The sequence below is a fragment of the Staurois parvus genome, unplaced genomic scaffold, assembly GCF_062004578.1.
Source record: "Staurois parvus isolate SC_StPar_1 unplaced genomic scaffold, SC_StPar_1.0 ptg000048l, whole genome shotgun sequence".
Lineage (NCBI taxonomy): Eukaryota > Metazoa > Chordata > Amphibia > Anura > Ranidae > Staurois > Staurois parvus.
The window spans coordinates 10,374,822-10,386,861 of NW_028317844.1; the positions used below are offsets into that span (position 1 = coordinate 10,374,822).

The 12,040-nt window shown below is 39.0% G+C and overlaps 1 protein-coding gene across 2 annotated transcripts in view; it reads right to left on the minus strand.

Moving 5' to 3' along the window:
- Positions 1–6,531: 6,531 nt before the first annotated feature.
- Positions 6,532–12,040, minus strand: part of GRIK2 (glutamate ionotropic receptor kainate type subunit 2) — an 855,383-nt gene continuing 849,874 nt past the window's right edge. For both annotated transcript variants that reach the window (XM_089665163.1, XM_089665154.1), the window contains one exon: positions 6,532–8,147. In XM_089665163.1, coding sequence (XP_089521289.1) covers positions 7,983–8,147 — 165 coding nt within the window. In that variant the 3' untranslated portion in view covers positions 6,532–7,982. The remainder of the gene's footprint in view (positions 8,148–12,040) is intronic.

The following is a 12,040-nucleotide window of genomic DNA, read 5'->3' on the forward strand; positions in this document are numbered from 1 at the left end:
CCCATCACTTTGGGTACGATACATAATAGTCACAATCAACATCTTAAAAATGTTATTTGTATGGTTATTGCACATATACATCACCTATTGTATGGCACTTTGGTGATCAGTTCATATATAGTGAATTATCATTCAAAGTAGTTAAAGTATAAGTTCACCTTTACAAAAAATAATAAATGCACATTTTTTTTACAGGTAAAAAAATATGCATTTATTTATTTTAGGAGCCTGTAAACCATTGCATCCACGATTAGTAGATCGTAGATGTAATGCCACGGTTCTTCAGACTGTCTGTATAGCTGTCTGCCCCTACATCTGATATGGGCAGGCAGTTACACTCTGATAGGAAGCTCAATGAACAAAGGGGTATATAAGGAACTTAAATAAGGAACTATAAAAAATCTGAGAACACTGTAAGCATCTCAAGTGCTGTGATCTGAATGTAGCTCATGGCATCCTTAATGTTACCTAATTAAATATTCTCTTGCTGCGAGTTGGTTATATGTACTAGCAGCCTACCTGCCTGTTCTCCCTCTGTCCTAGAAACTCAGCTTTGGAAAGTTGTTATGTTGGGCTTTTTGAGTAGATACATTGTTCAGATGTGCCTGTGGTCATTCTGTTTGAGTTGAAGGAGATGGAGCAGAAACATAAGCTGCCTCTGCTTGTCTCACTCAAATTCGTATCTCTTCCTCAGGATTCCTGATATTTGTCTCTACTTCACTGATATGTTTCATAAATAGACACCACAAATAGGCCATGCCAAATCACTCTTATGGAGTCTGAAAAATCATTGGTTCTGAAAAACCACTAAATTTTCCGATCAAGATTGAGATTTTCCTTATTAGAGGAATATAAAATGGATATAGACACAAAAATTGCTTTGATGGTCCCCAGGTCATTTGTAGGGTCACTTGGAGTGGGGAATGGTGTGATATCTCCCTAGGGAGTAGTTCAACAATAAGGTATAAGGATATTAGGGATATAAGGAATAGAATATCTTCAGTTCCAAGGGCCGAGTCTATATAAGTAAGGGTATTATGAGTTTTGCAGTGTGGCAATGTGGAGTTTGGCATGTGAACTGATATTTACAGTGATGTGTCATATGATACAAATCATGTAGCCCCATTTTTATGCAACATTTGGCAAATTGAGATTGAGTACGGGTACTAGTGAGAGAGGTAGTTGGGAATCTATCTATTCGAACATCTACAGTATACAATTATTGACATCTCCAAACGTCAATACTGAGAATAGCAATTTATCAGTAAGAAATTGGGCCAAACATTTAGGAACCAGTTTGTTCACTCTTCAAGAATATACAGAGTAACATGAGTGTATGTGAACTTAGGAGAAATGTTTCTTCAAACATCTACAGGTTTTGTGAGTTACCTGGGTTTTTTCATGTTTTTTTGCTTGTTAATAATAGAAAGCCAAGAAGATATTACATAATCAAATACTTCATGTCTTTTACAGGATCACGTAGACCCTAACATACAAGGGCATCGCATGCATCATGCTGGTAGCCATAAGAAATCATTTAAAATTATTTCTTATACAGTAGCCACAAGGTTAGATCACAGGTGAAATATATGAGTAGAAAATCCTGGGAGAGTCCCCTGATTACAATCAGCCATCCAGGATTAAGGAGAAGCAACAACTTCTTGGCGAAGGAAGCCAAAGGGTATATGAGAGTGTGGATATAAAAGCCTGTAAGCAAAGCAGATATCAAACAAAAACAAATACGAGTGTTAAGAAATAATAACAGCGAACACAACATTCTTTGTTTAGGAAAGAGGTTGGAGTGCTACCATGCCTAACAGTTTCTCTTGTAAATTAGTGGACTTCTAATCAGGTACTGGTAGTTATACCTTTTCAAGAGCTTTTTTATGTCTTGAATTCTGACCTTTGCTTCTGCACCTTGAGGGAGAAGTCTGAAAACAACACGACCTTACTGAAATTGAATTTAGGTTCCCGAAGTGAACAGGTGCTGCAAAGCATGAGGTCTTTATTTCTGTAGTTCGATATATGCACTCATTCTACAGCAAAAAATTAGGACATATTTTCTTTGTCTAGTGTGATGGATAGCCATTTTTCCAAAATCTCTGAAGGAAAGGATCTGTGCCTTCTATGCACTCCAGGAAACACACCACCCTAAGGTCATGACTTTTTCTGTTTTCCAGGTCCTCCATTTTAAGGGCTTGTGCATGTGCTTACTGGAAAGCCTTTACATTTGAGTATAATGGGGCCACTGAATCCTCTAGCTCACTCACATGGCCCTCCAAAGCTGAAATGTTGTCCCTAGGTTTTTGTAATGAATTGTGTATAAGTCAGATATCTTCCCTTATGCTGATGACCTGATTGGAAAGTCCTCCAAGAAAAACCATACATTGCAGTATAAACATCCCACAGAGTAGACTCCTGAGCAATAGCCTGAGTTTTGTAGTTAATAGAGGCAGAGAATGCAAAGATATTCTTCTCACTGAGGTGATATAATCTTCACCACTATCAGCTGCTACAGTGCATCCAGAAAGTATTCACAGCGCTTAACTTTTGCCACATTTTATGTTACAGCTTAATTCCATAATAGATTAAATTCATTTTTTTTCCTAAACATTCTACAAACTACCCCATAATGACAAACTGAAATAAGTTCTTTTTGAAATCTTTGCAAAAATAATAAACAAAAATAAAAACACATGTACATAAGTATTCACAGCCTTTGCTCAATACTTTGTTGAAGCACCATTAGCACCAATTACAGCCTCAAGTCATTTTGAGTATGATGCTACAAGCTTGGCACACCTATTTTTGGGCAATTTATCCCATTCTTCTTTGCAGTACCTCTTCAGATTGGATGGGGAGCATCGGTGCACAACAATTTTCAGATCTCTCCAGAGATGTTCAATCAGGTTCAAGTCTGGGCTCTGGCTGGGACACTCCAGGACATTCCCAGAGTTGGCCCATAGCCACTCCTATGTGAGCTGTGTTCTTAGGGTTGTCCTGTTGAAAGATGAACAGTCACCCCAGTCTAAGGTCCAGAGTGATCTGGAACAGGTTTTCATCAAGGATGTCTCTGTACATTGCTGCATTCATCTTTCCTTTAATCCTAACTAGTCTCCCAGTTCCTGCCGCTGAAAAACAAATCACCGCATCATGATGTTGCCACCACCATGCTTCACTGTAGGGATGGTATTGGCCAGGTGGTGAACAGTGCCTGGTTTCCTCCAGACATGACACTTGGCATTCAGGCTAAAAAGTTAAATCTTTGCTTCATCAGACCAGAGAGTTTTATTTCTCATGGTCTGAGAGTCCCTCAGTTGCCTTTTGGCAAACTCCAGGCAAGCTGCCATATGCCTTTTACTGAGGAGTGGCTTTCATCTGGCCACTCTACCATACAGGCCTGATTGGTGGAGTGCTACAATGATGGTTGTTCTTCTGGAAGGTTCTCCTCTCTCCACAGAGAAATTCTGGAGCTCTTTCAGAGTGACCATCAGGTGCTTGGTTATCTCCCTGGCTAAGGCCTTTCTCCCTCGATTGCTCATTTTGGCCGGGCAGCCCACTCTAGGAAGATCCCTGGTGGTTCCAAACTTCTTCCATTTATGGATGATTGATACCACTGTGGTCATTGGGACCTCCAATGCTGCAGAAAGTTTTCTGTGCCCTTCCCCAGATCTGTGCCTTGATACAATCCTGTCTCGGAGGTCTACGGACAATTCCTTGGACTTCATGGCTTGGTGTGTGCTCTGAAATGCACTGTTAACTGTGGGACCTTATATAGACAGGTTTATGCCTTTCCTAATCATGTCCAATCAACTGAATTTCCCCACTGACTCCAATCAAGCTGTGGAAACATCTCAAGGATGATCAGTGGGAATGCACTCAGGATGCACCAGAGCTCAATTTTGAGTGTCATGGCAAAGGCTGTGAATACTTATATACATGTGTTTTTTTATGGTTTATTTTTAATAAATTACAAAGAATTCAAAACTAACATCTTTCACGTTGTCATTATGGGGTATTGTTTGTAGAATATTGAGGAACAAAATTTATTTAATCCATTTTGGAATAAGGCTGTAACATAACAAAATGTGGCAAAAGTTAAGCGCTGTGAATACTTTCTTGATGCACGGTATCTCTGTTGGAGTTGGGGCATCAGGTAACAGAGAATATGCAACTGGATCGAGATCTGGTGTATTAGTCCTTTGAGGGAGAGAAATATTGATAGCAGGACTAAATTGTCTTCCATATTTCTGTAGTTTATTTGCAGCATCTTTTGATTTCTCCAATCTTTCTCCTTCTCCTACAATTCCTCCTGCTGCCTCTGCCTTTCAGGGATAGGCAAAGGATCCTTATGGCCATGAGACAGCAAGAAGTCCTTTCCTTGCATCCTTACCAGTCACCATTAAATTTGAGATTTTCCTCGCCACTGACCAAGTGATCCAGTAATACAGAGACATTACAACTTCACATGCTGTTGTAGGCAGGCATGGCCCTTTGAGTAAAAAATGGCAGGTGGGTGTCTACCACTGTGTTACAGCACATGCTATAAACTGGCTGCAGGGGACTGACTCAACCGGCTGGAATGGGAGCAGATTTAAATTCAGCAATATGCGAAGCTGGGTATGAGGGTGAATTGGAGACATTTTTTAGGCTCCAGCAGCTGTAGAAGCAATTTCTGCCTGGTCAAGGATGCTGAAGATAGCAGGGTGGAGTTAGGTGATTTACAACTTGGTTTAAGCATGCACTTGGCCCTACTAAGGATAGACCCAGTACCGACCCTCTTCCTCATTTTATGTGCGTAAGATAAGTAGAACCCACAAACCTGTTGATTGACTTCTCTGCCTTTCTCCTGAGGCCTCAGATGATGTGGTGGATGCAGATGGTGAATCTCTTGGATGGATAAAAGGTGAAATTGAGGAATGAGGAGGAGTGCTGGCAAAGCAGGTAGGCAGAATAGGCAGCCACCTTGGACTCTTCAGCCGGAGGAGGATGCAAAAAGGGAAAGATTAGCAACCTATACTGTTGAACTATTTCACAGCTCATGGAAGGAGGGCACTTTTTTGCCTTGGATGTTCAAGGACCTTATCCTGACACTAATGTGAGGCTTTTGCTGATTTTCAGTATCTGCTGATCTCCTCACAAAAGGCTGTTTGGTACATAGACATGTGTATTATTATGCACGTGGTTCCCAAAATGCCTGCACGTTTACCACATCTGCACTGCGATTATATTTCCTAGTTTTAGTAGACAGCATCAGTGACGCTGCAAACTATGTGATTCCAAAATGCTGTGTCACTGACACTGTCTGTGGGAATCATACTGTTATCTAGTACCACACACAACTTAAAGGCATATCCCCACCATGTAATTTTAAAAAAATTGTGTTTTCCATTGTTATCCTTGAATGTGCACAAAAATGGAGACCCTCTCTCCATTGAAAAATATTTTTCTAAATGTATTTTTGCATTGGTACATGTCCTCCAGGGCAGGGTCCAGATCTATTTGCCTTTTTTAAAAAATCCCAGTCTATTAGCCTTAAAAATAGACTTCAGGTGGTTTGGATTTAGGTTCACAGTTTTTGAAATTTACGATGGGTTCAATAAATGATTTGTGAAACCAAACCCAAGCACATTCGCTCATCCCTAACCTAAGCGAGGACTTGTCATACCTAAGTGTGAAGTAAAAATGTTAACAATTCATCCCATGGATCGTCCCAAAATATAAGCAAAATGCAATGTGTTGTGTAAAGAAATCTCACATTGTGAATATAAATTTAAAGTAACTGAACCTCCAGAACTTCCTGTTCACAAGTTGCCAAGGATTTCTTACATCTCGCCAATTGATGTCATCAAACGTATCCACAGCTGGACAGATTAAGAGGAAATGAGTCAGATAATGCCAATATATTATCATGCATCTACAAGACATGGGCAACTTGCTTCTAGGAGGTTCTGGAGATCCAGTTATTTTATGTGTATGTTGTGGGTACACCTGTGGGGCTGTGGTTCATTTACGTTTTGCAGTTAAATGCCACTGTGCTAACTCCTGCCTATTTTTCTAGTGACCATCTCCATGCTGGTGAGGTCCACCTTCAGCTTTCTCCCACTTGGAAGTCCACAGAAACTTCACCTTTCCAGCCATCAGTATATAGAGCAGGCAGTCATGCTTGTCTGATTTCAGCTTTCATCTAGGTGTTATGACTCGTTACAAAGACAGGTAATTGTAGTAATTGAAAAGAAAGTCATTTAAAGATGATGTAAAACATAACTGTGTTTGACTTGAATTCTCCATTAAACATTTTCACTACTCATGATTTTAATCTTAAAAATGAAGAAAAAGAAAATATAACAACCACTATTTCTACAGAATAATAAAACATATTCATTAAATATAAACATGCTTTTGCTGTCAGGTTCCTTTTACCTTTTTGTATTTGTAGAACGTCTCTCTGGTTCCAACAGTACAGCATGTTTAGAAAATATGGAATGTTATGTTTAATTTTGTCATAGAAAATAAAATAGATAATCCCACTTTGTTTTTGCTTATGTTTATTTTGTGCATTGAATTTAAACAGGAAACTGTGTGCACTTCAACTGTTATCACAATGTGGTCAAGAAGACTGTGTAGTTTTACCATTTACACACAATTGTTCATTACAGTATGTTTGTAGCTTAGTGGAAATCAGGGGTGTAGCATGGGAAGCAGTTCTGGTAGTGCAAATAGCAATACTGAACTTAAAAATAATTCTCTTTACTTTATATTGAACTTGAATTTGATAAAAATAATCTCACCAAACGTTGGTGGTGCTCATACACACTACCGTTCATGCTTGGCATCACACCCCTGATGAAAAAGACGTATGTTTGGATTTTGTTGATAAAAATTATTACAAAAATCTCCATACAAAAACTATTTTATAGAAATCTTGCATTTCCACAAATAAACCTGAACATTTTTTTCTTTTTTTAAATAAAAATTGCTCAAGGAATTTGTTTGTTGAACACTGACTGTATTGATGAATGCAGTCCATTTACAGCTCTACGTGGAAAGCTCTTCTAAGTTGCCCGTATACTTTCCACAGCTGGAGGGAACTGCAGAGGCTCAGTGGAGCTCAAATGGTTACAGGGACATGTGTTAAAAATCCATGTTATCTAAGCTGGATCCTCTCCACCACAGCCACAATTTCCCTCTTTGTTATTCACAATTAAGATACATTCTTCTGAGCAACATAACAGCTATTTGTCAATCTACCATTCTGCACACAGAAATGCTGTCATTGGGTTGAATTGAACAATACAATTATTGCCTTGTTTACTGACATTTTTGTTTTATTTACGACAGTGAAACACAGAGTCCACAAAGCAGATAAGAATCTTCTCATAGTGTTTTTTGTGTAAATTCATGAATTATAATGCAATTCTTGTGATCTTGTGTAGCCTATTCAGCTTAAAGAAGAATTCTGCCATTTTGATTTGGGCATTTAACAATAATTCATCCAATCATCTGTTATCTTTGCTATTGAAAGGCAAAGAGCATACAGTCACTTTGATAAAGTTTATAGGAGATTTCTTCCTTTAATGTTACTGGCATTTACTATTAATTCAATGTATTTCTTTGAATCAAGTAAGTTTTGAAAAATAACCTTTTATGGATTTATTTTTTGGGGGGACCTTATTTGTAAAGCAACCACAAAACGTACACACGTTTACATTCATAAGAATGGTGGACCCCTTAAAAAAAAAGAAAAAAAAATTAAGTTCAACCTCCGCAGACGTTTGTGATTTATCCATGACTCTTGTAGTTCTAGTCTGACCGATGAATCAGAGTAATAAGTCTTAAGTTCATAGACACAGCGACATGAGGTAACTCATTTTTATTTTGCACAGGTTGCATATTTCCACAGGAAACATTCTTGCAGTGTTGTTTGGAAAAAGAAAACAAAAAGCTGACAGTTTGTGCTTGGGGATGCCTGACACCCAGCTCTATGCCATTGTTTCTTTCCCTGGCAATCTTCTGTCATTAAATGTATGCATGTTGATGACTTCTTCTGTTTTCACTATTACGGGAGGCTGCGGTTTATGTTTCAGTCGTCGCTGGCATTTTAGTGACATTCTTAATTCCTCCACCATGGCGCTACAGAAGGATCTCTGTGAACACAAACATAAATATTTTTTTTTGTTTAAAGCGAAATTTGCAAGCGAAATTCATATGAGGTACATAAACTATTAAAGATTTATTCTTTTGGCGCAGCGTGTCAGCTAAGCAACCCTGCAAATTTACCATGTTTCTGCCTGAAGCTTCCAACAAACCGCTGTCACTTAAATATGCATCACATAGTAATTAAAATGACTTATCAAGCTGTGAGAGCTCATTGAAAATTTCACCTTGTCACTAAAATTATTTATCTGCCAAGTAGTGCCTGGTGATGCACATTATGGGCAAATACATTTGAGACATGTTCTATGGAAATTACATCTAAAACATTTGTACTTTGCACATTTTCATATTTGTTAGGAAAATTGTTTCTTTTATACTTTGTGAACTCTGCTGCCATTCAGTAGTTATTCAGCCTAATGCAATGCAATCATATAATTTTATAACCAAAATTATAATAATTTTTAAACCAGAGTTAAACAGGCGTGTATGGTAGGGCTAAGAGCAAAGTGAGAAATAAACATAGTAAATAGCCAGAATTTATTATTCTGTCATCTGGCTGACATACAGTGAAAATTGCTATGAGATACAATACTTTGCTTTTCAATGTTGCCTTTGTGACATTCACCAAACATTCACTGCAGGTGAACCAATTGCTGCAATTTAAAACACAGGCACCAGAAAGATACACTTACACTAAATGTTTGGTGAATGTCACATTAATTGCTTTAGACATTTACCCCTAATTCTGAAAGAGTATACTAAAATGTAACTCCACTTTGTTAAGAAAAAAACCCTCTGGGTGCTCAATGTACCTTGCAAGGATTTTAGCAAACCTTGTTGTTCTCAAGAAAAAGCAGTTTATTTTGCCATATCCTTCTCAGGTTGACTCTGAATGTGAAAGTCTAGTTTATTAAAATCAGCTGTTACAGTCTGAGTGTTCTAATGAGAAAATCTGCAGTGTCTGCATCCTTTTAGAAGTAGCTAAATGTGAGAAAGTATCTTACGAAAACAAAAACATCCTTTTGCAGAGGATGCCTAAAATGTGATTTGAGCAGACATCTGTGAAAATAAATGTGCCTGTCACACAAGCTGGAAATGACATTTATGGGGTTGTCCTGTACAGCAACAGTGTGAAAAAACACTTCCAGGTTGCCATATTGCATTGAACTTTACAGAAGAATACAACAGCTGCAAAATAAAAAACAAAGCTAATTCCTAATAACATTAAATTACAACATAGCTTGTGTAGCAATTGAATATGCTATACTATTTTTCTATTTGCTATATTTTTGTGAAGTTATTCTTTAGCTCATTATCATAATTCCTAACTGAAGCAGTCCCTCTAGTAAAAACAGTACCTGTTGCCAACTCTACAATCTTTATTTTAGCTCTGGTGTAGAGATCTGTATGAATAAATACATATTTAAGAACGCTGTTTATATCAGATGATGGATAAATATAGATGGCGCCATCAGACTAAACTTTTATTGTTCACATTATGCATTGATTATTTTAAAACTTCTATTTGAAGTAAAGGTTGCAATGAAAAAATTGGGTTTAGATCAGGGGTGGGCAAACTTTTTGACTTGAGGGCCGCAATGGGTTCATATACTGGACCCGGGGGCCGGACCAAGAGTAGATGAATGATGTGTATGTGTCATCCATAGTAAGTATAGTAATATTCCCCCATAGTAAGCATAGTAATTCATCCCCTATATAGTAATTCATCCCCCATAGTAATTCATCCCCCATAGTAATTCATCCCCCCTATAGTAATTCATCCCCCATATAGTAATTCATTCCCCATATAGTAATTCATCCCCCATATAGTAATTCATCCCCCATATAGTAATTCATCCCCCATAGTAATTCATCCCTCATATAGTAATTCATCCAACATATAGTAATTCATCCCCCATATAGTAATACATCCCCCATATTGTAATTCATCCCCCATAGTAATTCATCCCCCATATAGTAATTCATTCCCCATATTAATTCATCCCCCATATTAAGTCCCCAAGTCCCCCCTGTGTCAATTCACTTACCTTTGCTCCGCGCGTTCCTCTCGCTGTGTTCCCGCACCGTTCCGGTGTAGCATGAAAATCTGTCTCCTATGAGGATCTGTCCCCCTCGACGTATCTGCGCATGTGCCAGTTTCAGGCATTAGCAGCCAATCGGCGATCTCCGGCACATGCGCAGATACGTTGAGGGGGACAGATCCTCATAGGAGACAGATTTTCATGCTACACCGGTCTTCAGGGCGGACAGTGAGAGGAGCCTAGCGGGAGCCTAGTGGGAGCCTAGCTCCGCGGGCCGGATTAAAAGGTCCGCCGGGCCGTATACGGCCCGCGGGCCGTAGTTTGCCCATTGCTGGTTTAGATGAACATTGCTTCTTTAATTATTTTTTGTCCATGTGATATGGAACTGTAGCAGGCTGTGTCCTTTGCCTAATTATTCTGTGCTAAAAGGTGCCCATTGGTAATGACAATTCGAAGCTGTGAGACTGGCTGTAGTATAAAAGAGTTCTAGCAGGAGATGCTTGTTGAGAGTATGAATAACATCTTGCAGATGAGGTGGTTGTGTGGTTTTCCAACAGCTGGTCTGCCAGCAATGAGAGCATTGTGAACAGGGGCGGACTGACAACTCATGGGGCCCCCGGGAAAAAGGGGATCATGGGGCCCCTGTGTCCTTGACCAAACTCAAAAAAGCCTATGAAAAAGGTACCAGGGGCATCTCATGGGGCCCCCTACTGACCCCGGGCCCTCGGGCAGTGCCCTAGTTTTCAAATGGTCAGTCTGTCCCTGATTGTGAATGGCTGTATATGATGAGGCAAGGCCTGGATACCTACTCCTAACAGAACCATGTACAGTGTGACATTCATCGGTGAGTGTCACTCTTTATCATCTTAGTAGCTTGGGAGACTTTCAACCCCTCGTGATAAACACAGAGACTGCAACTGCCGATCGAGGCTTTTGAAATTGCTAGTTGCCTGGCTATCATGCAAACCCTCTTGCTTCAAGCTCGTTGAATTACTGAACCAGAATAAGTAGGTAAATTAAGACATTTGACTTTTTTTTCTGCTTTTACTGATCTGCATACTTGCTCCGGGTCAGTGACTTAGAAAACACTGAAGTCAGAGTTTCAGCATAATAGCTTAAGAAACTGCATCTTTAGAAATAGGTCCATATTTTTTCTCATGACAGCATTACTTTCAAGTCATGAGTCAAGTGTTCTGCTCTGAGTTTAGAATTGACATGGCACACAGTGATGTTAAAGTGCAGATACAAAATACAAGCCTGGCCCCTTCTTCAGGGCTTGATAGATATGAAATAATGTATGCACACTCAAAAAAAGAAAAATATTCTATAATATTGTAAACTTTTAATGTGGTAGGTTGTTTGTCAGCAGGTGGTTGGAGCAGCCTTATGCTCTGATGAAGGCTTTAGCCCCCAAAATCTGTTCACTTCATTTCCTCTTTCAGATATTACATTGGAATAAACTTGTATGCAGATTTAAACATCACTGTATGGCATTTCATTTCTTAAGAACCTTGGCTCTGTCACAGCCTATGGTGACAGTAAAGGACCCTCAGCATGCCCAACGCCACAGACTGTAGCATTTCCACACTATTGGACAGCAATAAGAAAACATTTGGTGGTCCAGAAGCCTCCATCCATCCACAGATTTTTATTGCTGTCTCTGTTGCAGCTTTATCCTCACTTCTAGTTTAATGAAACCACTCTCACTGGTACAGCAAGTAAAAATAAATCTCTCTAATGGAGCCTCAGATCACAGTCAAACTTAATGTGGGTTCTTATCCTTCTCCACTATCCAAAACTAAAAGAAAAATATTTACTGGACTAACATCTTTTAAAAGATG